Source organism: Anopheles marshallii, chromosome 2 (assembly GCF_943734725.1).
Source record: "Anopheles marshallii chromosome 2, idAnoMarsDA_429_01, whole genome shotgun sequence".
Taxonomy (NCBI): domain Eukaryota; kingdom Metazoa; phylum Arthropoda; class Insecta; order Diptera; family Culicidae; genus Anopheles; species Anopheles marshallii.
The window spans coordinates 14,371,971-14,399,490 of record NC_071326.1 but is presented as its reverse complement, the minus strand read 5'-3'; the positions used below and the strand labels follow the sequence as shown (position 1 = coordinate 14,399,490).

General features: G+C 41.7%; 1 protein-coding gene across 1 annotated transcript; it reads right to left on the bottom strand.

Moving 5' to 3' along the window:
- Window positions 1-26,739, bottom strand: LOC128709772 (serine/threonine-protein phosphatase PP1-beta catalytic subunit). Its single transcript, XM_053804790.1, has 7 exons — window positions 26,688-26,739; window positions 8,325-8,405; window positions 1,217-1,348; window positions 913-1,128; window positions 707-846; window positions 285-623; window positions 1-197 (listed from the first exon to the last, which is right to left on the bottom strand). The coding sequence occupies exons 1-7, from the start codon at window positions 26,737-26,739 to the stop codon at window positions 90-92; spliced, it is 1,068 nt and encodes a 355-aa protein (XP_053660765.1). The 3' UTR covers window positions 1-89.
- Window positions 26,740-27,520: the final 781 nt, after the last annotated feature.

Below are 27,520 nucleotides of genomic sequence, written 5' to 3'. Positions count from 1 at the left end.
GTGGCGGTGTTTGTCGACGAACTGGCCGTTGCTGATGACTTCTTCTTGCTGCGTCTCGTTAGGTAGCGGTTGAGAAGGGAGAGAAATTATTATTTCCGTTTATTGGTTGGATTTTGATTGCGCTGGGGTGTCTGCGGTCGCTGATTATTCGTTCCGCTATATTGATATTTAGCCTTCTTTTCCGATGGTTTTAGAATCTGAAACAAAAATGGTGCACGCAACAACAACAAAATAAGCGTTATTGACAATGAAACCACCGACACAAATGCGCTGCGGCAACGTACCTGAAACGAACACATTAGATTTGCGTCTACCGACATCATACCGCCAGCATTGTCGAATTCACCGCAATAGTTCGGTGCGGAAAACAGCGTTACTAGTGATCGGCGGGCAAAGAATTCGTACCCGTCCTCCACGACCTGATGTGCTCGACAAATGAGATCCAGCTCGTGAATAAGTAAAAACTTCGAAACTATATCCACACCAAACGTGAAGCTAACGCCACGATCGTTCTCTCCCCAACCTTTAACATCTTTGTCCGGATCACTCCACAGCAGATCGCACAGCAGCCCCGTATCGGGAACATCTGTAGGTCTCATTATGCGTTTTATTTGTTCCATATGCTGTAAGCAAAAAAGAAATAAGCACAAGCATCCACATCAATACAACAATAAAAAAAAACAAGCTGATCGATAGAAGTACTTACATTCAAATCCGGACTCAAGCCTCCATGACAACAGAATATTTTCTCATCAATAATGGCAGCAATGGGCAGGCAATTGAAACAATCCGTGAACGTTTTCCACAATTTCACGTTGTACCGCCGTTTGCATTCATCGTAGAATCCTACATTAGAATGAGTTTTGTTATTACTGTTGTTCATTAATTTGAGTTGTGCTCTTGTTTTCTCACCATATATCCTATTAATACTGGCACACTCATGATTTCCGCGCAATAGGAAAAAGTTTTCCGGATACTTGATTTTGTACGCTAACAAAAGACAGATCGTTTCCAACGACTGTTTGCCTCGATCCACGTAGTCACCCAAGAATAGATAGTTGGCCTCTGGGGGAAATCCACCGTACTCGAAAAGTCGCAGCAGGTCTGTGTACTGTCCATGTATATCACCTACAAGGAAAGGAAAATTATGAAAAAACGTACAACCAATTGCAGATATGTTTTATGTTTTGATATATTTTTAATTCTCAACACTTACCGCAAATTTTAAGTGGAGCCTCCAATTCCAGAAGTATTGGTTGTTGCAGGAAGATTTCACGCGATTTAAGACATAGTGCTCGAATTTCTTCCTCTGGCATAGGTACTGATTTTCCTGGACGACATCCCCGAACTATTACAAAGAAACAAAAAGAAAATTGACACCATTTACCAAGAGTTTTTATTATTCCTTCTAATTCTAATCATAATCAAAACAAAACATATATATTGCAACAAAAACTAGTCGCATCTTATTAATACCAGTATACTAACATATCACTGTATAAACAGACGAGCTAAAATATAGTGAATCTAAACAAACAAAAGCCTACAATGTAGATAAAATTAACAGTAAATTACTAATAATCGACCGATTATATAATATCTCGTTTCTTGTTGTAACTAATTGGCACGTTCTCATAAAAAGTTATTATTTAGCCGGAAGTGTAATAATCTGTCGGTTATGTTCCGTAGCACAACACGTATTGTGCAAGCGGTGTTATAATTAAATTATCCGCTTTGTAAAAACCAACATGTGCAACCGTCAGGTAAGACGAACACAAAAACATTACATTCTGCATTCAATTAGAGTCCAGCAACAAGACATACAGGGAAACACATTAACTATTTATAGCCGAAATTTTCATTACCTTACCCCTCAGTGATTCCTTGTCTGTGGGACAAATCTGCTGGCTAACGTTTAAAAATTTTTAGGATGAAAGCGAAACGATAGGCTTTCAATTATGTTTGGGAATGTGAAGAATGAAAATTCTTCTAAACGCAACAGATTTTAATGGTTAATGGTCAATTGCTTTAACCAGACCAGCTTTATACAGTGCACGTCCTTTTATGTAAAGGTGTAAAATCTCATCACTGTCGACTACACAAACTCGTTAAGGTAAATCGCCACTAAGCGGCACTTCTGTATCATCAGATGCTCACGTTTATGATGCTATATTTAACCTGTGAGCTGTACAGTATGTTGCACTCATGCCACCTCAGGTCAGTTGCTCTTGAAAAGTTAGAGTAGCGTAAGCAACCCATGTGCCTGATATATTCAACAGTCCGTTCGCATCCTCCACCTTTAATCCCATCGGTGATAGTGATATTTTATTCACTAACAACTGCTTAAACCTCATGAAATCTTTAAAACCTTGCACAGCCGTCCGTTAATGCGATTGAAACGTGTTGTTAGACGTGGTTTTCCAATGATTTCACGAAATTGTTTCTTCTTTTAGGCGACACGTGTAGAATTTCGAGCACAAAATCAGACCTCGTCATATACGATACTGCTCATATTTGCAAACATTATACCCAAAATACTCAATGGCGCAAAATTTAGATCGATAATTGGATACCATCCAAAGATTTGTCATTTTCTACTGTAAAAATCAAGCACATATCGAAGCTTATTAACTAAAATACAGGTTTTACGCTTAGAAATTTAATACATTCATATACTGGCAGTTTTAATACAAATAAAATTATGAGCAGTAAACAAAACCGCACACAGCGGCGTTCTAAATTCTAAACATCTAAACATCATCTGCTCTATTTCTCCTATTCGCTCAGAAATTGTATTTAATGCACCACAACTCAACAGGACCGAATATCATGAGCACGGCAATGAAGCAAAACGATGCATTCATTCGCAAAACAAGCCACCAAATTAGCTATTCTCAAACCTGTTGCCGGCTAGACAATCATACGGTGAATTTTTCATACTTTTTCCAGAGAAAATTCTACTTTTTGTAAATGCAAATCCGCCGCAAATGTTTCCCGCGCCACGTGCTGAGACGCGCGAGGTGCGGGAAAGTGACCCACAATGGGAAACCGGGTTTAATTGCACCTAATTTACGATCATCGAACAAACCCGGTTTGTTATAAGAAAATAAAGTGAGAAAAAAAAGGAAAAACAAACGTGACCAACGGGGGTTACACCCACTGCGGAGACGCGGGGGCCGGGGCCGTACAAGTCGATTGTGTTTTGTGAGTGCCGCGCGCCAGTGTACTATTAGCATGGGTGACGTCGGTGTCGTCGACAATCCCCAACCATGTAGTTGCGGCATTTAAATCGTCATCGGCAGCATCGCGTGAGCCTAATCGAATGCAATTGATGCACGAATTAATAGCACCCGTCTGTGGGGTAACAATGGTTACAGAAATGTTGGTGTGGCGTTGGCAGTGCTAATGGAAATAACAGTAATAGTGGACGAGTCCAACACACACAGTACTCTACGGGTACTTTAGCAACTTTGATGGTGCGTGGAACGATTGAACATTGTGCGCTTTACATCCTACTGCATTGTAAACCGGTACGATTCGATGGTATGAGCAAATTATAGGTTTGTAAACCGAACTAGATGCTGTGGTGTTTTCCCTCTTGCCAACTTCGCATGTACGGATTTCCTATTTTACAGCTTTACAGTCTGACACAATCCATTGATCCATGGTAGCATTTTTTTTTCGTTGAAAAATGTGTAACAAACTTTTAAATTTTACACAAACAATGCTGTTTAACATCCAAAATTGGATATTAGGCAAATAAAGTTTATGTAAAAAATAGTTTTCTCATATTGTAACAAATTTATAATCCACAAGCGACAATACCAACCACTCCGCATGTTTCGCAAATCCGCTTCCTCAACACTACTACGGCAGTCGATTTTATCAGTGCATATTCAAGCCAGCTCGTGTTGAATTACTCCCATCAACAGAAGACCCCATCTTTGCAATGCCGTCGACAAACTGTTCACCGAGCAAAACATAGAATGAAGTAAATAAACAATCAAGTTGTTCAAAACCATCCATCCGTAACGCTCCACCGCGCAAGTTGTTGCCAGTCGAACGCAAAATCGTTGGCCATGAACTTCAACTACACGCGGCGACGAAAAACCTTAAGTCTGGAGAGCACGATTGCATGTCTATGTTCGGTCATACCCATATCTGTTCGGTATTATGTATGCAAACGTTAACTAATGGTAGGGTGCTTGGTAGCCAGTAATTTGCTGGAAGCTAAAACCACCAAAGTCGCGCCGACGATGACGCGTATTCTCGCATGATGACAGTTTCGTTACGCTTTGCATGGCAAACAGAGCGGGGAAAGAGAAAAAAAACAATTGCAGTGCTGCAGCAGTGCTTGCAAAATGACGGCATATCGTATCGGTTATTCGTTGACTTCCAGAGCCAGTGGGAATTAGGTACGAAACAGTTTAATACATTTAACAATACGATTGGAACTATATCTGTCGCTAATCATAATATTATATATAGTTATTAACTAAAAATTTAAATATTCTAACGAGCTCTGCAACGAAAACAGATATTTATCGATCCAATATTCCCTTTCCAAGAAACGTTGAGAGATCCTGCATCCTGCTCAAAACATTCGTACGTAGAATCCAACCTGAGCATATTACAACGTGTCTCGATAGCTTCCGGATTGATATTCTTTTTAAAATCGCTAAACGCTCTTACAACTTTTAAATAATACCAAACATTCTTACAACTTTTGAATAACTCTGAGGTATGCGAAATACTGACCTGCAACGAAAAATAAAAGAAAAAGAAACAAAACAAAACATCATTAGTGATGAAACTACGAAGAGGTCACTTTACTGAAGGTGCTACTCAAAGACAACACACATTAATGTTTATCCTAAAAGTGCAGAGCACAATACATCCGCAATCATTCAACAGAAAACTTTACTAGCTACAAACTAGTGGACAGAGCAGGAAAAAGGTACGGTAAGTTTTACGGTAAAACGCACTCTCGAACAACAACAGACAACAGCTCTACAGGAAGTTGTACCAAGCTTGTAGTTGACTAAATCAAAGGAGGAAGCAACCTTGAAGTTAAAAGAAAACATATTTCAATTGAAAACCACAATAAATCATGCTAACAGATTGGTTAATTATGGAAAGAACAGTTCATGGAAGAACGCCCAACATCTTAAAGAATTTTTCCGTGGGCAGATGGAGGCGCCCGGTACTGTAGAGCAGGAACGCCTCCTACACTGTGGATCTTATCAATGTACCTTTTTGTTTAACTTTATGCTTACGCGATGAAAGGCAAACGTTCCACCCAAGCTGTGCGGGTTCGATATACCCGCATCTTTAGATATATACATATACGGTCGTTGAAGATGTAAACCACAATCATTTGATGATTTTCCACCACACTCTGCAATCAATCATTCGCTCGACCTACGCTAATACAGCGCAGCTCATGTGCAGATCCATCACCGTCGATGGTCTCTTTTGAGTGTGCGATAAGAAAGGATCATAACTGCGCCCAACTACCAGAGCAGACACACGGAGGAGGTGGGCAACAATTTCCTTTCTTTCTGATGGATAATGTATTAACCAATCCATCCGGAACGCAAGTGAAAAAACTGGGATGAAATTATGGTAACAGTGCTCAAAACATTCACATCCGGCTAGGTTTTACGTTGCTTATCATGTATGATACAAAGCACACGCAACATGAAGGATGCCACGTGATTGTTTAACCGAACCCTTCGATGATGGCAGTGATAGGTATTAGGTAATTACTACCGTTCGTGAGAAAAAAATAAACATCTTCCCGTACAAATGATACAAGCAATGTTTGCTAAAGTAGAGCTAAATGCTTCAGAGCGTGTGCAACAAAAATGGTAACACGAGCAAATAATACCAAGGTACGACGAATCGACATAATGCAAGAACGCGTATCTGCATAGAAGTAAAATTTTAACAACCCACTTCCTAGCAGTCCTTGACATGCGCAATCTAATGTTCTCAGTGAACCATTAATTTACCATTTAAATCCATTACGATAACTATTGACATCACAAACCGGGGAAGAGGTTAAGATTGTTGGCAATAAACGTTGCAATAACTCTTGCAACGTATTATTCATCATCTTATTTATTTACTTCGACGCTTCAACGCAGCCAAACCAGAACGACCAGGTCAGAAATGGATCAAATTTATCAAGCCAAACGATCATCCAATTAAGTCGTAAATGATAACAACAACAGTAACAATCGCAATAAAATATGGTCCACAGCCCATGCCATAACCCTTCAAAAAGCGTACCGGCCACTGGTTGCCTTCGCCAATTCATCCATGATAATGACATTGACAGCTAAATCAGCAACAGCACAGAGCACAACGAAAATTGGAACTTCACATGCGGTAGATGGTTCACCCAGCCCGCGAGTCGACTGAATAAACAATTCCGTCTACTTGCACAATTCACTCGTCACCGCTGCCTGCCGACTTTGTTTTCCCTTTTTAATCCATTCCAGTCGCACGGGGCACGTGTGAGTAATGGGCAACGGTGCAGACCCTGAGCAAAACGAAAAAAAAAAGCTTTACGACACTTGGAGCGAGGAGCGAGGGTACGTCTTCGAGATGGGTTTGCAGCGAATTCCAAGGACTCGCAGAAGCTCGAATAGGGGAAATTTACATATTCAACGAACGGGGCGAGAGAAAGAGAAACGCTTTGCAAACTCATTCATGCATATGTAACAGGTAGCTGTTAACAGTATGTCCAACCTGTTCATGTGGACAAAATCAAAACCATCTCAGTTTGGAAGATGTTTCAGACTCAGTACATCAAACTATTTGAGATGAACTTTAGTGAGTTGATTGTAACAACAATAATGCACACCTTCCAATTCCCATTATTAAAAACATAATAACTGCAATACATTAAACAACACCATCTTTGATGATATATAGTGTAACATGATACAATGTTAGCCAATATAATAATCATCGTAGCAATATTCATTAAAATAATGAATAAATGAAAGTAAATAAATGATATTGTATTGCGATAGTATTTAAATTTATTTTTGTAATAGTATGACATTTAGTCAAACTTTAAAAAATCTTAAGCTGCGGGGCAACGCGTGCTGAGACTGCGTCTCAAACCTCCTCAGTCACTCATTTACCTCAAAAAGTAAGTCAAAGTCTCCGTTGCCTCTTGAGGTTTTCCTCACATTCAGTCACTCAAGCTGTCACTCTTGGCGGCCATGCTGGATCTATTTTTTGACGGTGACAACACACAGTGTGGGACGAGTAAAATGTGTTTCACGTATTTGTATTTCTTGTTTATATTTTGTTATTACCTTAATTTTGTGGAAAGTATGGTCAAACAAATTGTGGTTTGAGGAGTCAAAAAGTGGAATCATAAAGTCTCAAAAATTGTTAGGACTTCTGTAGCTGAGCCAGCTTTTCATCATCGCTCAATTCACTTAAAAGTGCCTGAGGTTTTGAGTTTAGAGGCAAATCTCATCGCCCCGCAGCTTCATAATTTTCTTGTAATCTGTTCAAAACTCTGGGTGACAAAGTACTGATGTTAATATCTGTAAACCTTACCTTCGAAATTTTACGAATTTGTATATTAATAAAAACAAACAATCAAAATTCACAATTCGCTATAAAATTTTACGGACTTTACAGAATATCTTAACAGAGGTTATTCATTCGCTCATAAATAACATGTAAGAACATTGTTCCGGGCAATCAAGCATTCAGCTTTTACATCAAAAATAGACGATATCTAGCCATTTTCATCTACCAACAGATAACTAAAACACGAAAAAAAACTGCAAGCAAACAGGTCTAACGAGTATAGAAGAATTAGACAAGGAATGCGAAGTCGTGGAAAACTGGGAAATACACAACACAGGTAGGAAAGGCACAACCGTTTGTTACATACAACAGTACACAAGGAGTCGGAAAAGGACAGAATAGACAGTGTAACACCATAAGTGCAAAACAAATACAGAAAGAAGAAAACGAAAACATATTAAGACCAAAATGCAACTAAACACCTCCAGAAATTAGATATTTTTAAATACAATCAACGAAAACCACGGACAGGAAAGGTCAATGTACTATGCGTATCAGAAACAAATGCAAACTAGAATTAAACCCGGTTACATAAACCAACCGATAAGGGGAGCAACTAATCATACAACGGAACACTACTATCCGAATGCAAAATCGAAACGCAAACTCCAAACGCGCAACCAAAAACACAAGAAAGAAACTCTGAAACAAAAACCATAACAAAGGAATGTGGAGCTCATTCCCGTTCGCAATGTTCGCTATACCCATGAAATCGTGCGAGAATATCTCTTTCAGTTTGCCCTTTTTCCGGGACTCTTGCGCCTGCTGCTGCTGCAGTTTGTGAGCTGTTGGACATGACGCGCAACATGACGCACGGTGGTAGTAGCAAAACAAGTGTACCGGGCACAAAGGGGCGTGGGAGACCGATCGCGGGATGCGCCATGTTTGTGCATTCGTTCGGATGGGATCACGCAGCCGTCGATCGTCGGGTGTGCGCCGAAGAAAGGGAAGAGCACAAGATGATCCAAAAGAAAGCATAGAAAGGCAGAATTACAGCACAATAGAGATGGTAAAGTGGTAAGTGGCGATGAGTTACGAATAATGTACCACCAATTAAGCACGATAGCGTTGGGGAGTTAGTGTGTGTGTGAGTGTATGTGTGTGTGTGTGAGTGATTATCATTTAGTTTGGCATTGGTATTGTTTTTAATTTCATGACAGATATATCCAAGAAGCATGTAGAATCAGATGATCGGTACCAAAGTTCCACAACAGTTGCAGCGCGCACAGTAGTTGATGCATCGTACAACGACACGGTACAACACGTCGCAGCAGAAACCCAAACCAAAGGCCAAATGTGTTATTACATTGTGTAACGCAGTTGTAAGGTTTGTATGTTAAATTATTTCATTGGAGCAGTTGTTTGGCCGTTCAAAACGAAACGAAATCCGGAATTTATAAAGCAGCGGGAAAAGAAAGAGAAAAAGAAAAGAGAGAAACAAAACGAATAAATAAAGCCAAAAATCTGGTCCGTTTATTAAAAAGAGAGAGAGAGAGATATAGCGCATATTATAAAACAGTTATTGATCATATAAAGTACAAGAAAGAAAAAAAAACGAAACACAACGAGCATAACAAAGATGAAACGAACTGGACAGCGTCAAAAGGCGTATCGGTGTATGTTTTCTCGGGGGGATGGTTATGCATGCCAAATGATATTATGATATTACAGATAAGGGCAAGAGTACTTTAATGAGTACTGTTCGTTTGAAGCGCTAGCCGGAGTATGCAACCTTAAACATGTGAAGGTAAAAGGCACTTCAATTCGAGGAAGTTAAATGTGAAAGATTCAAATGAAAACCCTCCTTCAATGTAACTCCTCCTTTCTCTTTCAGACGCAGCGTGTTTTTGAAAAGCCATCATCCAAATTAAATTTATTGCTGAACTTGAAGGAAACACACACGCTTCACAATGCTGTAATCAAATTGTAGATAATAAATATTCATAGTGCGATATGTGTGATGAGTTTAAAATCTGCTGCTAAGATTTTTCAGTGCTCCAAAACTAATAAGTGTTTGGCAAATCTTCCCACCTTGGCAACTGATACACCTTGCCATAAAGTGACAGTGGTAATGGTTCACACCACGGGCGATCCGCTTTACGGGGGATGCGATGCCAGCGATGGAAAACATTTGCAAAAACCCAATTTCCTTCCCCAACGACGCCGGTCAACGCCGGTAATGCAAAAAAGAAAAAATAAGGTAATAGTGTTACGGCAGCAGCATCTTTTTGCCAGCAGAGGTAAAATTGTTGCGCGACACGTGAACACAGCCGGGCCGTATTTTTCGTCCCGTTCCGTTCAAACATTCTTTGCCCCCGTCTGGACGTCTCGCGTCTGTCAGCGAGCAGGGGGAAAATGTTCATTTTCAACCTAATTATTGAGCAGCAAATTGAACTAGCGAACCAATTTCCCGTGCGCTCGTTCGCTGTGCGCTTTAAACTTCCCCACGTCGGGCTTTCGGGCCGGGGCAACATCATCATCACCGCGCCTTCACCGATTGGGCATGCTGTAGTGGTAGTTGCTCGCGACAAGAAATTTCCTTAAATCACCCTTCCATAAAAAGAAATTACTGCTCTGCTTTACGCAGCACACCGTGTTGTGCACACCTTTTTCGCTTCTGGTGCATGGGCACCCGGCTTTAGTTGACCGGCGGGGTATTAAGACTTGTTTATCAAATATCCGTCAGCACTGATGGTGCTACCTGAACGGTAACCAAAGACGGCATACATCATCCAGTATCGGACAGATGCCAGCAGCAGACAGCAACGGTGTAGGTCTCCCCCGAAAGACACCCTCAGGGAAGTAACCCTAACTCGAACGATATTGAATTTATACCTCGCATCCTTGGACACCCTGGACACCCCCAAAACAGGGCGTCCCCCAAATTAGGGCATCCCGTTTCATCATGCCACGCCGCTGCCAATGGGTTTCCTAAGGGCGCACCATCCAGCGCGAAAAGCATTACACATCCGGAAGACATATTTTTAACGTTCTGCGCCCGGTGGCGCCGTGTCGTGAAATGAAACCGGAACCGGATCATTTACCGTATCAAAGGTGATAAATATGTAACATTTCAAGAGCTGGCCGTCCGCTTACGAAACCGTGACGTAGAGACATTCGTTTTCTTTGTTGCGCATGCCTTAACCAGCTAACGATGTAACACGGCTTAGCGAAGCGAACCAGCAGCTTGCATTACCTTCACGCCGGACTGTATCACGATCTGTAGCAAAGAACTTTAAGGTTATGCAATTCATGCTGTTTAGGAACCTAACGAGCTGGCTTTGTTTTGCCGAAGAAAGCGTGGTTCGTACCGTTTGAAATTATGCAGTGTTCAATTTTGTTTCTAAAGTTCATGACTGAAAACCTATCTTGAAGCAACGGAAATATTAATCCTCTTCAAAGTTCACATTTCACCTCAAACACTAAACTACGCGGTGTCGAAAGTGTTTGTGTATTTTACTTACGCCAATAGCTTGACGCACTTCGTGTCAACTTCAATCTCCAAATTTTGCTAAACCATGTATGAGAAACTAAACAACTGCTGTGTCTGTGCCGACAAATTTTATAAAATATATTATTATCACTCATCAAACATTCTAAACATCTCATTCCAGCAGTGCAAAATAATGGATTTGCCTGCAGAAACTCGCCGCATCAATGACAATCAAACTCCGTAAGAAATTGCGTCACATCGTGAAGCATGCGGCCAGCCATGTCGAATTTGAGTGACATGTTTACACCGGTCGTTCGTTGTGACCTTTCGTTCGCTCACACCGACAACACATTACACTCGCATCAAAGCAATTTTGATGATCGTGCTATGATTTCTGCACACTTTCAATCCCCTTTGAGGCGGATGAAAGGCCGTGGAAGTGATTAAAGCTCAGGTCTTGATATGTCGTGATAGGCAGTTCATACAGTCCGCGCCTGACACATTTGACCCTGAGACAATATTGACTAATGCACTAGTTTATCCAACGCCTCACTAAAGGCTACTTCTCGCAATAACCATATCCACACCATGCTCAAACTGAGGACTGAACCAAAAACATCCTTCACTGTACCTGCAAAATCATGCTACAGTATTGTCCTCGGCTCGGCATGTTCTGGCTGTGTAACGACCGCAACCACATCAAAGCAAACAAAACACGTCTGTTGAAAGTGCGCAACGGCCTGAAAAATTGTCCACCTTTTAGCGGAAGCTAAAATTAGAGAAATATGTTTACCATCAACGAAACCTCGTTAAATCATTAGACAAGCCAAACTTTGCACCCTCGCTGGGAAGCACCATTGAAAAGGGGTTGCTACAGTACGGTGGGAAAACCGTGACATACATTTTTCTTCCCCACGTTCTGTTTTGTTTCGGCAGCATGTACTTTTTCTTTTGCTTGGTTGCATGTATCACGAACGCACCAGGAAGACACGGACATAGATCCATTCGGATTGGAAAGTGTCACACAAACCTAGCAATTTTTGGGTGACCTCGGAGATGTACTAACTCGTCGATGCAAGGTACGGAAATGCAAAATGCAAACATAGTAGCAGGCATAAAAGTTCATAAACTGAGGGAAATGCTAAATACATTCAGAGATCAAATCCTGACTGTATTTAGGCGTTTGTTCGAATTGCTTTTGAGAACGGCTAGTCATATGAATCTTCAGTGAAGAGTCATTCGGATCAGTCGACATTCAAAATATGTATCAGGCTCTGAAGCCTGAAATTCTGACACATCTAAATCTCTGACGATTCATTAATATCTATAGATTTATGAATGTTGGACACTCTGGAGATTCATACGTATCAACATCTCTGAATAAGTTATGTTCTGAGCATTTAGGTAAGCCTAGAATCGTCAATTTCTGTGGATTGTAATTCTTTAAAGCTTCGTGAATACGTCAAGATTCATATAGCTCCAAGGTTTCAGGAATCTGCGAAGATCTTCTTTATTCATTATTTCTCACTTTGTTTACATTTCAAACTGCCACTTTTTCTATTCCTTCTGATATGTTTCTTCTTTTTGCCACTATGCCTTTGTCACTCTCTCTCTCTCTCTCTCTCTCTCTCTCTCTCTCTTACTTTCTCTTTCTTATCTCTTTTTTTACTTATCAATTATTCTCTTTCTCACTATATCTGTAACAAACATATCCATCAATTTGCCGTAAATCAGTGAACATTCATCCATCAGCTTTCGTTCAACTAAACAGATTAAACATTTAATGGATTTTCTCCACCAAAGCTTTGCACTTTGTGGTCTAAAGACGAAACATTGGGTACCCCTCCTCAACCAGTACAAAACCATTGCAAAGCACATGCTTTTCGTTCTACAAACGCTTTACAGCAAGGAAGCGCACATGAAGGAACGCCTTCGCTCCTAAAACAGCAATGAAACCTCCACCCAAGCACAAAAAAGGGCAAGTTTGAAAGTAATTATCTACCCTTCGAAACTTTGCCCAAACAACTTTGATACAGCTCTACTGCTATAAATTGGACTTCCGTTCCCTCCCATCAACGGTACAACCGGTGTGAGTCGTCAAGGGCTAATACATTTACAGTGCTGGTTGCGGCCCGCTGAAACACATTATAAAACGCACCGAAAGCTGCTTTCGTCGGTGCAAACATTGCCCTTTTACCCCTAACTTTTTCATTCGATCACTGGGAAAACGAAATAAAATAATAAGTTTCTGATAAAAAAATAACTGCGCACAAACAGATAGTGCAGCTTGATAGACCATGTAGAACCCGTTCTAATTTTGCCAATTAATTCTTCCCGAACTGTAGAACTATCGTTCCGCCAATACAGCCAATACAGTGTAAAAACGTTTTATAATGTCGTATAGCAGGTCGTTTTTTAAACACACTTTCCAAACAGCTTCCCGTATGGTCAGTACGGTACATTTTCCCCCGAACTATCACGTAATACTGGTACAGCTTCTGATCGGTTGCGGCTCACATTCTTTCGGACCGATATCACTGCAGAAAATTCAATCAACAAGAAAATTAATTATTGCAGCTATATTGCTTACAGGGCACACGCTATTGTTATGGAAAGTACATCCAGAAAAGTTTTTTTCCCATCCTTGTCAATAACTTTCTCCCGGGCTTGAATGTATGATTTCCTTTCCTTCCGGCCTTTCTTTCCAGTCATGGTTGTTGAAGAATTCTCCAATCGATTCAACAGCACCATACTGTCGGGGAAGGGAATCCTTAGCGAAAAAGCAACAACGCGGCCACACCATCACCCGTGGAAGCCATTGAAAAGTGAGAAAAACGTGATCCTAACTTCAACGAGTGCTCAAAGCAGCGCGAACTTTCCATCATCCGGCTTGGTTCGGGCATAATATTTTTCCCATCGACGCAGTGCAACCGGCCCACAGAGCGGGTTGGCAATGGCGTTGTATAAAGGGAACGGATGACCAAGAACTGCCATTTTCCATTTTTCATTTTCTCCAGGCGTTCTCAACTTACAGCAACTTATTCAACGGCGAGTGTCATGGTCAACGCACAAAGTCGCTTGAAATGACACACATACACACACGCATCGAGCGAACTGGGCCACCGTCTTACCGGTGGAAAAGCCATGAAGAAAACTGCGTACGCTTCACGGTTGCTAACATATTTCCCAGCTTAACCACAAACCCCGCCGAGGCAACCCATCGACCCATCGCCAAAGTTTCATTGTGTCCGCTGGGAAGTGGTACATCTTTACCGGACTGGCAATGAAAAGTACACTACAGAGGCAACACACGAAAGTACAATCCTTCTGGTTGGAAAGCTCGCAAGCGTTTTTCACAACCCCTGGCAGTTGGTAGTATTAGTGGGCGAATAGAAATAGACACAGAAGCGGACTTTATCTGTGCGGTAGCTCAGGACACGTGCTTTCCCTTTTTCTGCCACTCTCTTTCTCTCTTCATCCCTCTTTCCCTCCCTCTCACTATCGCATTCTCTCTCTCTGTCTCTCTCTGTAATAAACATTGTTCAGGTATCGATTTTCCCAACCCAACTGAGTTGACGAAGACGACCCTTGGCAAACGACCCTTATCGTTCGACCCCACCCGCCCAAACCGGACACGAAAGATAAGGAATGGCATGGCTGCCGCAACCGGAAAAACGTCGCCTGGTGAAAAACGTCATTTGACATTTTAAATTGCATTAGCAATACTGCGTTGCATGCACCGTGGCACAACGCGCCGCGAAACTGATGTTCATGCTGAACTAAAAAAAAAACCACTCCAAGACAAAATAGAAGCGCAACAAGTACGACCGAGTGAAATGATTTTTTTTTCTTCTGTTACGAATACATATCTTCACCCAACTAATTGTACAACCAATGGTTCAATTTAAAATATAAATCCTTCGGGCACGATCGATTGCATCTAAATAACTTTCTACGACACCTCGGCCGGGCACTGAATAATACAGGAGAAGCGGGCGCAAAAGCTCTAGTCCCAACCAGCGACGCCACCCCCTCAAACCGAACCCACCCCTCTTTGTTCTTCCGGGTGGAAAACTGTTGAGCTTTCTTTTCCGCCATTCGGCGTTTCAAAACCACCATTCCAACCACCCACTTCGCGGTGGCAAAAGCGGGAACCATTAAACCAGGAGTGCAGCAAACAATACAGTGTGGCGCCTGTATGGTCGTAAAGTCGGTGGCGTGCACATTCCGTGTCAAGGACATTCTCGATCGAAAAGTTAGTGCTATCGGGAACGCCGATCCAGAAAGGGGTTCGGACGACCACGACATGGTGGTTTTTTCATTGGGGTGGGGAAAGAAAATCAGAACCAAAGCTCTCTTCTCACACACACGAATGGAAGGTTTATAGGCATCTGTGAGGTATAAGCGTATGTGCCAAGTTGTTGTAATGTAATTATGCACACACAAAAAAAAAATGTACGGATCGAAAGGGAGCAAAATATGCTTCTCCCAACTTGCCATCCTGTCGATTGTGGGTCAACCCAAGACGCTTTTATAAACGAAAAAGGGTCGGAAGTGAAAATCTAGGGTAATGACAAACATATTTCCATGTCTGAATGCCCCAGTGGCACGATAAGGTACAGGTTTGATTTCATTCTTTGTCGTTATTAGCAGAAGCGATTTAATTTCCCACCACACATAAGGGTGATATCTCACCGGCATTAAGCATTGATGGTTTGTAGCGTTATGATAAATGTGTTCTTCCTTATCAGGCTTCTCTGCTTATCAAATTCACAGAATGAAAATTTAATTAAACAAAACGGAAAAAAAAACTTTCAAACAATCTAAGGTTAAAAATTCTCTACGCATTTAGCTCTAGAGCAGGGGTCTCCAAAGTACGGTCCGCATGCGGCTCTCGAGAGACAGTGAGGCCCGCGCCATATTTAGAAATAAATAAAATTAGCTTATTAAAACGAAGTTGTGAAATTTTTTAGCAGTTTAAATAGTAATTATTGTTTTCGTTAATTAAATTCCAAACCTACATAACGTATAAAATATCTGGTTTGCAATATTTCTACAAGTGGCCCGCAAGTTATTGGGTAATTGGCTCCCAGCTACGGTAATTTCACCCAATGAAGTGTTTGGAGACCCCTGCTCTAGAGGAACAGGGAGGAAGATCTCTCTATCAGCACGCGTCACTGTTTATAGTCCATTCATCAATCAGCTTATAAAAAGCAAACAAACGAATGAATCAGAGCACTACGTCGGCGAATGTAATAACATCGTGTAATGCACGTGGGATCACATCACGTTTTGGCAAACACCACACAAATAAACACAATTCGTGTTATATTCCTAGTAAAACAAAAAACAAAAAAATGACAATTTAAAATCAATCTACAGCACATTTAAATTTAATGTCATTTAACTTCTGGAAGTAAAGGTTTCGCGTTCAACTCAGAATATGTTTTAACATCTCATTTCAACAACTAAATGCCGCACATATTTCTCAATGCAAGCACATGCTCTAGTTTCGGTAAACATCAATGCTGCCTTGCGCTTATCTCAGGAACGAGTGCCCATGTACGTCTGGGGTGGGGAAAAAATAGGTTCACCCGATCGCGGTAGACACACTCAGGGCAGACCTGTGATAAGATAGCGCGTAAAAAGATCTTCCCTGTGCTATGTTTTAAAAAGACGGTAGCAGCAAACTGGCTATTTCTACACGCGTGATTCAACCGCACTGGAAATTGGAGCATGCAATAATTCTTCAACCTAATTTAGAAGTTAGAAAAATCATTTATAACTCTCAATATTTCTAAAATCAAAACGATGATCCCGGCGACGGCTAGACCAACTGGAAAATAATTAGAATATTGGAATTCTAAAAATTAAAAAAAGAACCGTTTCTACAATATTTTAATGACTTTTCACAAGAAAAAGAAAACAACGTTATTAAACTACTCAAACGAAGCATCGTGGTCAATAGCATTGAATTTGTGCCAGAAACTAACTACCGTACAGTCCGGACAATTTCCACCTTGACTCTCAAAAAAAAAAACAACATTACACACGTATAAACAATTCGCACACATTTCACACAATTCACAAACCTTACATGTGAATCGTGAAAAACTATTTTTGGATACCCAGTAACGTTCATCAGTGAAATTGATTTTGATGAACATGAAAATGCACACACACACACACCCATCAAACATACATGGAAGCCCCCCAAAACGTACATGGGTACATGGAAAATAGCCCTTTTGGAAGGAGCTGTGTACGTCAATCCTTAAATTGGGGAGGGATTTCGATTGCGACAGCCGTCGCAATGGAGAAAACTCCGAAAGCAACTTTTCACAAACTGACATAATGTAGCGAGCAGAACGCCGTGCGCCGTTACAAGCGGCACACACTAAACATTCAAGGGCAACGCAACCCGAAATCCCGAAAACGCGAGGTAAATTATTTGGCAAACAGAACGGTTTCACCCCAACCTAGCAACCCTTACGTGCGTGTGCGATTCTTTTGGACCTGGCGTGGGGGGGAGAGGGCGACCCCACGGGCATCCATGCGGGGCCAACCTTCTCGCATTAGCAACCAGACACATTATAAATAGAAATCCATTACCTATGGACATGGGAGGTTTCGATGTTCGTACGAGGCGGATATATGGTAGTGGTGTGTCAATTTCGTTTATCTAGCGGAACTTCTGCTTGGCCCTGGATACGTGGTTCAATCATAGGCAATCATAGGCCAAATTGACAAATGAACATCACACACTGAAAATGATTCTAAAATTCGCACACCAAAAATCCCAAGGTTTATGCACTGTTCAGCTTTTCCACCATAGTAACATTGTATTGCGAATCCCCAACTACGGCAAGCGGAGAGAAAGAAAGTTCTTTCGTAGACGTTAGCATGGAAAACAAATGCACATAACAAAACATTGAAATTCTTTAGCTATTCGACACAGGAAGAAGAGTTAATTTGAAATGTTACCAGCAAGCGATACGAAAATTGAACCGGCAAATATGTGACCATCTCGCTATGGGATCGCTATTTATAGACAACGTTTGCCAGGGCGCAGTGAATGCGTGCATTTGTGGCTTGCAGCACGCCCTTCCACATATCAACAATCGGTCGTACTGTATAGATACACGATAGAGCATCGTAAATGCTCTGTATCCAAGGGATCTCTCTTTTGGCATCCCATTGTTTGCTACCGTTTCTTCAGCCTTCGATCGGTTCGATCCGTTACCGTGTATACACAAAACGACGTTCCACAGTTTGGACGACGCGATAGCAGACATTGCGAACCACTGCTGTATTTATGAGAACATTGTCAATATTCACACCACAAATGGGGGCAAGCGCTAAACTATAAATCCGCCATTCCAACCCCGCTATGTAAAGATGTGGCTAAAAATAGACTCGATACAAATAGGCCGCGAATTGACAAACCTATCGCGAAGCTTGCACTCGTGGTGGTTGGTGATTAAACCAAACTCAGAATCAAATGTAAAGAAATAGCTGATGGCGATCAACATTACCAATTCGCAGTGGTGAATACCGCCTGCAAAATATTATCCCTTATACCACAAGATCATCTTGTCCTATTCGTTGAAAAGGTAGCTGGAAACTATCAGAGGGAATTCCGAAACGGAAAATCAACCACTGATCACATCTTCACCATGCGGCAGATCTTGGAGAAGATGGCGGAACAGCAGAGCGCTGGAGAGGGCCATCCGCAACTCAGAGGTGGAAACTTCCGAGACCATCTTCTAAAAGACAATCCAGATCGTGGCATACGCTGATGTCATAAATATCATTGGTTTACGGTTCTCCTACGTAGCGGATGCTTATCATAGGAATGAGTAGGCGGCAGAAAACCAGGGGTTGAAGATTAACGAAGCAAAAACCAACTTACTGTCGAACAGCGGATTAAACTCGCCAGGCTCCGGTGGGCTGGTTACGTCATGAGAATGACACCGGACGCCCTAGCCCGAAAATTCCTTATGTCCCTATGAAGTTTTGTTGACCATGTTGACTGTTGGCAAGAATGCTGCATCGATCTCGCACACTTTAGATCACCTTAAAACCCTTCATCGATAGCTCCAGCTTTACCACTTGAACTTGAAAGCCCCTGTAAGAGTGAACGACAGAATGGGAACAATCCAAACGAGGGAACAAACTGATATTCTTTCATCCATTATCCATATCCAAACTTGTATCTCGCCTCCAAAATACTTTACCTTGCCAAGGAGTTGTCAATATCCATCTTATCGGCAAGGACATCGTATTTTCATACCTGGAAAGCTTTCTTTCGGAAGATGCTGAAAGCTTTTCACACAGCCATACGACAACACAGCGATATCAAAAGAATCTGAAGGGATATTATATTTGCCCTTATCTGGCAAATATCGAGTTCGAATATTTTAGTGTCCCTCCCAAGGCTCTGGTTCCTTTCACATCTTTAATAAATGCAAAGCGATAGACTACTCTCGTCAAACAAACGAGCGAAATTGGGACGGAAAATGTGCCCATACACCTCGGCGAGGAAAATGTTATGATTTATGCTAACGAGCACTTTCACTTGCTGGAACGGGTGCAGGAAATTTGATGTTTACAAATGAGATAACGTAGCGAGAGCCAACCCTGCCAACCGGTGGAATAGATACTGCTGCAGAATGTTGAAATGTGGCAGTGGCACACCACACCACCACGTACGGTGCTGGAACACCGACAGCTGTGAAGCTGTAGGTATGTGCAGCTGAAAGGCATCAGAATTGTGATACGCCGGTACTCGGTATTTTGTTCTTCGCACGATTTAACATCAAGCATTTCGTCAAATTTTGCTGACACGTGGCTGGGCGGCACCCGACCCAATGCCGAAAAGCGATGGAAATTGTTTTAATAAAAGTGACTCACTTTTGACAAATATTGCCATAATCCCACCGACACGGGGTTGGAGTACGGACCACTCCACCGTCCGTAAGTGGGGAAGAAGTAGCACTTTACGGAATGAACGGGCGTGAAGAAGACGAAGAAGAAGAAAACACAAACCAGCTACCCAAAAAATAGAGCACTCCATATCAGCTTAAGTCAATGGGAACGAAAAGCCAAACAGCATTAAACACCCAACCAACTGGTCGTCCTTTTACCGCGCCGGGGAGGGGGGGGGGGGAGCACTTTTCGTTCCAAAATGGAAAAAAGGACGATACGCCGGCAATGGTCATGCAGTAACAGGACTTATCGAGTGTCACTCGAAGCCGCGGCTGGAAAAGTGGATGGTCTCTTCAAAGCTTTTCCAATCCACTCGCCCAACATACTCTCCAACGGTTAGAATCTCGTCAGCGCAAGCAGCAGTATATGTCGCCGGTCTACATTCCAATCGATCGAAAGCATTCGCTGAAGCGGGCACAAATCGTAGCGTGATAGCTGAAATCGATGGGTGTCAGAAATTGAAAGAAATAAACAGATTGCAGTGAAGGGGTGTTTAAGAATCGATGAAGATTGTGGCGAATAGGGGTTTGCTCCTTCCGACGACAAGTTTGTTACGATCCGAACTAAGTGTGTTCTTGTGCAAAATGAGGAGACATATAAAGCTGGCAAGAAGGACTGAAGCTATTTGCATTCGCATAGACACCACTGCAATTCGTAAGTGATGATATAGAACACTAAGAATGTATTTGCATCTCTTCTGCTATAAACCTTTGCCATCAAAACGGGCAATTACTGATTACAGCACATATGTATTTTAAAAGTCCTGTAAAAAAATACGACTTATATTATTGATTATGAACATTAATTTGATAGCTTAATACTATCAAAGTGCTAAATAGAGTTCGATATTCATTAGATTCAACTTGGGTTCATTTCTTATCTATATTTATCTTGGTCGTCTTCTAACATCTCCGCGCATGTAATGTCGAATGAGCTTAAGTGGTTGTATTGGTGAATTTACGATTATTAACTTATAAATTAATAGCAACAATTGGTATTGTTTGTAAGGCGAGTAACACAATATTGTAAGACGATATATCGTACTTATTTGCTCACCTATCAGGCGCTACGTGCGCCAATTAGTCAATATTTAATCATTTGTACTAGAACTCACCGCGGAACGATTGGAACGTGTTCGCTATCTTCAACCGTTAACCGAACCCGTAAGTGTCAACTTGTAGGTACAGGTATACAAGATGATTCTGGTACGGAAATCAACATCAGCCGTTTCGTTCCCCATCGGTAATGACATGCAAAATACGCAAAGGTGTTTCTATTAGACCACAGCCAAACCACCGAAGCGGATGATTGCTCTTTCCACGGTTGTATTCAATAAGTGCCGTTGTTTCCAGTATTTTTGTTCCACCTCCAGCCCATTATACCGTCCCCATCAATGATGGTGGACGCCGGTACCACCGCGCACAGTAAGCAAGCAGGTGGGTGTTACCATTTAGCGGTATCCAACCGTTCCGGGTGCTCCCCAAAATGGAGCAAACGAGCGCAACCGTATCGAGCAGCGGAGGCAACAGCAAAAAAAAAGCAATTCCTCGCGCAAAAAAAAAACCCACCAAAGAAACATCCCACTGTCGGGGGCGGAAGCGAACACAAGAAAACAACACTGTTACTGTACGGCTGGATGTGGCTACGAAACAGAACCACGTGAAAACGGTACACGAAGCGCGAAACCTCCATCGGCAGAAGAAACAACAGCAGGAAATTATCATAGAATGAGTCGGAACCAACAACGGACCGAAAGGCTTAAAGGAAGCAAAATCAGATCATCACCCATTAGGTAGCCCCCTCCCCACCCCCATATACATGGCAAGTGGTAAGATAATTTTACAGCACCACCTTCGCAAGCGACCGCAGGTATGTTTAATGTATGTTTGTTTCTCCTCCACTTGTGCTGCCAAAGCTTCATTCTTCCGCTCACTCGTTCTCGGAAAGATCACTCATGATCTGGTCTGTTCTTTTCTGTGTGCACTTCCCTGCGTTCTCTTTTTGGTCTGCTTAGTTCACTGTTGCTGTTTCTGTGCGTCGAAATAGGTAAAAAAAAAAGCAAACACCCTCCGGATCTAACGGATTCGCGGGCGGATAGCAAAACATTCATCACCCTCTGCCAATGAATGATTCTTAATTACTGTTTCTGGGTCTTTCTTTTTGGCTTTTTGCTTCGAAGTAGCAGCGTGAAGTGCCGTGTAAAGATTTCATATTCAGTCAGGGTCTTTAAGTATCCGATAGAAGTAGGCTGCAGATTGTTGGGCCAGTAAAGATAGTTTAGGTTCGACGCGATCTTAACCGATCGGCTGATGAACATATAGAACTGACTGAGATGACTCACGATAGTCCGATCAATTGTGCTTGCAACTGTGTATTAATGGTTCATATTTTACATGGTAAAGTTTTTTGTAATCGTAAATATAACTTACTACATTGGGGATATAAAAAAATATATAATTTATGAGCCAATTAAGTACTTCAATTATATTAGGAATATCTGGAATTATTTTGAATTTGGTACCAGGTACCAGATATCTAATATTACCAAATTCACAGATATTCAGATGAATATGGACATTTGTCGAACTTGTATTATTCAATATTTTTCTTTTACAATGCGTGTAAATAGCGCATCTCCAGCAATATATGTAAGGAGTGTATTAACTTGAGGTGCCTCGGTGGTGGTAGCGACGGCGGTCTCCACACGACAGAACCGTTTTAAAATCCTATCCGTACTAATCCTCCGTACGCAAGACTGACTATCCGGCTACGGGTTAATTAAATCAAAGAAAGCCAGAAATGGCAGTCCTAAACCTATTCAGGTAGTTGTACCGAAAAAAGTGTATCAATTTACCTAAAAAAACTATCCAAGTCATTATATAAATAATTTTAGATTACATCTTGGCTTTTGATGATACCAGTGAAATAATAAACCTTAATGGTTCTCAGTATTGTGCAGTCTTTTTAGCAATGACATATTCAACCTAACGAGTCCCCTTAAAATCGCTAACCTCTCTTATTCTACAACAACTAATCCATGCATATAAAAGTTTGATTGACAAAGATTAGATGGCATGACGTGATATTAACCACTGGTACTCTACCGTAAGTGATGTCACAGTAAAAAAACAGGTCCAATAAGCTACAAAAGCAAGAGCCGATCTTTGCAGAACAATAGTAAGACACATAATGGTTGTCTAATTACCCTTGACAGCGATAATCGTCGTGGCACATGGGAGGCAGATTTAGCATATTTTCAACAAAAAAAAACCATAGCACAAACATTGGCATTCGATCAACAATCCATATCATATTCCCTTAAAAAAAACCGCCGCTCTACCCCACCATCAACGTTCAAAGCTGCCACACATATAGAACCCCGGTCGGCGCTGTAAAAGCAGCCGAAAATAACAAGTTCAAAAGTCGCAAAATCGATTGGCGCGCGATAAAAATATTTCCCAATCAATTGAAGTCAATAATAGTGCCCGTGGCATCGGGACTACATCTGCAACACATGCAACATTAGCGCCCCTTCCCCCGCACTTATTCGCCCTTCTACAAGCACGAGAACGGGGCAAACCAGCATGTATGTTACGTTCACGGTCACCAGCAAAAATACACGCTCTCGCGCCATATCGAACACTCGAAGGCAATCGTGAGACAGTGAGGACGAATGGTTGGGTTATTTTTCTTCCTCCCGTTTCGATTTAGCAAAACAGAACCAAAACAGCTCCTCGCAAAAGCGGCTGCATACGGTGGGGATGAGGGGAGATTTTTGGGCGATTCCCAAACGGTTCACGATTCAATCGTGCCCTGTTTATTGTATACGTATTGTCAGGAGATAAATAAACACTGGGAAAGCAAATAAACAGGGTGTACGATAGGAGCGCGCAGCTCAAAATATGGGTATGATAATAAAAGCGTAATGAAGTAAGCTTTTCCCACCGAGCGACAGGGAGGAAGGGAAAAAGCCCATCGCTTCATAACACTTGCACCGTCAGTATACATTCGTCCGAGGGATCAGTAACGGATAATCTACGGCAATCCACACCCCAATACCGGGATTCGGTCAACCGAAGGACACTCGTCGACTCGCCCAAGGACGACGGTCAGGTCCCTCGCTACCCTCGCTCTCACGATACGTACGAAACCGTGCAGGCGATATTGGGTACTTCCATCGATCGGCGCCCGATAACGACAGACACACGTCGGTCCATCAATCGAAAAACCTAACGAGCATTTTAATTATTAATTTTGGTGTGGTATGGTAAGCGCGCTGAACATACAAACGATGATGTGATAACACTGGCCAGTGAACATTGGCTTGAGTGCTTCGAAATGAATGTGTTTGAACCAGCACACACAAAAAAAAAGTTACACTCTTTTATTTTTGACGCGGTCGACACGCAACGGTCACCAGAAAGGGGTTTATTAAATTTTCAAGCATTTGGGGTTGAATATCCCAATACGCCAGAGGACTTCGTGACACACAGAAGGGAGGAGTTGGCCTTTACTTGATTTTCAAATATTTTTAAACAATTTATAACACCTTTGCAAACGTATTCTTTCATGATTTTTTAATTATGATGATGTTATATAAATAGTTGCAATAACAAATATTTGTTGTTGAAGCACTTAAGTCCATCAAAAAGTGGTTCATCAAGACTATAGCTAATACATTTAAGATATTGGGACAGATCATACCATAAGTTAGAAAACTTAAGCCTTCAACCTGTATCTGTCAAATAATCCAGGTACAGGCAGTCCCCGACATACGCTACTATAGCGGACCGCTAAAACCCGGCAAAAATCCTCGTATTTCGAAGCTTGTATCATTAAATACAGTACATAATATTTTGACATAAGCAGTACAAAATTTCATGTTTACGGAACTACAAGTTCAAAATCAAAATCGATTGAAGTTAAGCAATTGAACTTTAAATTGAAATAGTTTAAAACAATAAATAAATCTGGTTTTTTATGTTTTCGTAAAAAAAATACTTGAAATTTCTAACACACAGGACACATGACCACAGGTTCAGACCTGCTAGCAAAATTGGTTTGCTTTGACATTTGTCGTGCAGCTGACCGAAGCTTTCATTAGGTAAACAATCTAATCCTTCTTTCCTAGGCTTAACTTGACTTGCCATTTCCATGGGGAGCTGTAAGCGGATAAGCCTGGAAACGTCAAAACGCATACAATGAAAAACAGGCTTACAGTATGATTCCGGCCATTATTAGCAAAAGGGTGTAACTAAGTTCTCGCTGTTAGTTAACAATTGACACCAAGTAATTATTGACGTATGCAAGCGATTTAAACCTCGCTTAGACATATGACAATCAAACCGCTTCGTCTGATTAGTGATTTTATTGTTTCGTTATATGCTTTTGGCTTCTTACAGTTTCAACGACGCTCTTTTTTTAGAGGGACCAGTGAGAATGTTATGTATTGTGAGCTGCCTATAACCATAACAAAATCATCACTGGAGAACAGAACGAATCCAACTGATGCGAATGGGACCACGATAAGTGATCATGCTTCATCATGCCACACGTTACCAAAAACCCGTTAAAAAAAATTTGGATACCTTCTAATGGAGAATTCTACCCAACCACTTCGTCAGAATTCACCTGACCTTGTGCCGACCCGGTTATCACTTGTTTCGTTCGTTGACATATGGCCATCTGATCAGCAGGTACGGTTTATGTTGGAAAAAAAACCTCTCAGTACAGTGCATTACATCCGAGTGAGTGAGTTTTAACAATTATTTAACTCTTTGCCGCCATGGCCACACGGAGTCGCGAAATCAACACTAATGGCAAGAGGGATTGCACAGAGCATTTGAAGCTTTTTAAAACGCAAGCTTTAAAACCGGATTTGATGAGTAAATTCTTTGATTTTTTTTTCAAAAAACAACCAAAAAAGAACAAGGAGGAGTTTTTAAGTGAAATGAAAGGAAGTTTACTTGTGCTAAACACAGAGAACTTACAGTGAAGTAATGAAACTTTTAAAAGTGACAGACGAAAAAGGGAATAAAAACGTATGTGGAATGTAACAACCAAAGTAAGAAAGCAAATGAACACCGAACGAATTAGGGACACTGGGAAAGGGAAATAAAAAGCGAAGAATTTTCCTGTGATTCAATGGCGACAAATGTTGAATGAAAAACGACCTTTTCTAACCACATGAACACGAAAACGACGAACGATGATATAGGAATATAATAGGAAGAAAGTGAAAAGTGAAGGGAAATACAAACGGCGCACATACACGCCACATCCGCCACATACACACCCGAGTGGAGCAACACTAGAAATGTGAAGGTTTCGCTTAAGCAGGGAAATGTCCGAATAAAAATGGAACTCCACGGCGGGTTAAACTTGATCACCCAACTATGAGGGAGAGCCCCTTTTGCCGACCATCTTGCCGGGGTGGCATGGAGGATGAATACTATGGGGAAGGGGAGGAATGGTGGTGGTGTATTATGAAAAGAAACGAGTGTTGCGACATGACGAGGAGGGTAAGTTCTTGGGGATGTACTATACCCTCCTGCATCATAGTTCTTCGGTGAGTTATGTGTGAGCTTCATGAAAATTGAGAATGAGCCAGAGACAAGGCAACGAGAAGATTGCGCAATTTCCTTACCTTCCAGGAGCCGCTGGATCAGATTATCCACGTCCAACGTATAGTCGCCCATTTTGCAGCTGCTGGTTCTTTACGACTGGATGGTTGGTAGTTGGCTCGTGAGTACGAACCCCGGCTCTGGTTTGTCCGGGAAGCTGCTACTGCTGCTACTTAGATCGCTCCGATAGAGGTTGAATTCCCACCGTTTTCTTGGGTTGTGGTCTGCCGCTTTTTCTAACAACACTGTAGGTCAGAATCCCTCAGTGGGCCGGGATGGGATAAATTTGGACAACTCGCAACTGGGTACTGTGTTCGATTCGACGAATGTTAAACACTGAGAACAAACCCGGCAAATCGACTACTATGATGAATGTAGTACAGCACAACACTTGCCAGCTGGACGTGCGCACTATCTCATGTCCTGTCAAAAACACACACTGGACACTTGTTTTCACTTGATCAGTTGATGTTGCTGCTGCTACGTTTGCTTTTCCCTGTGTAGTGAAATTTTGTGATGAAAATTGTTGCCCCCAAAAACTAATATTCATTGTACCTTTCGGTTCCAATATATTCAAGCAATACGACCCGTCCTTAGGCATAAAAAGAAAATTTCAACCGCACTCACCAAAACGCACACAAGCGCACAGTGCCAGGGTTAGGCGCCGGTGACGAAATTAGCAAGTGGCGTTATACATGAACAACCATCGACACTGTAACATCGCGGTGGTGTTTTATTAATAAAAAAAGGAACGCGGACGAGTTGCTTGGATACACCGACGATAATTACTGCATTCTCAACAGCTTGTTCTCACTTTATATCAACCCCACGGCTATCGATTTCACTTCCGTTGGAG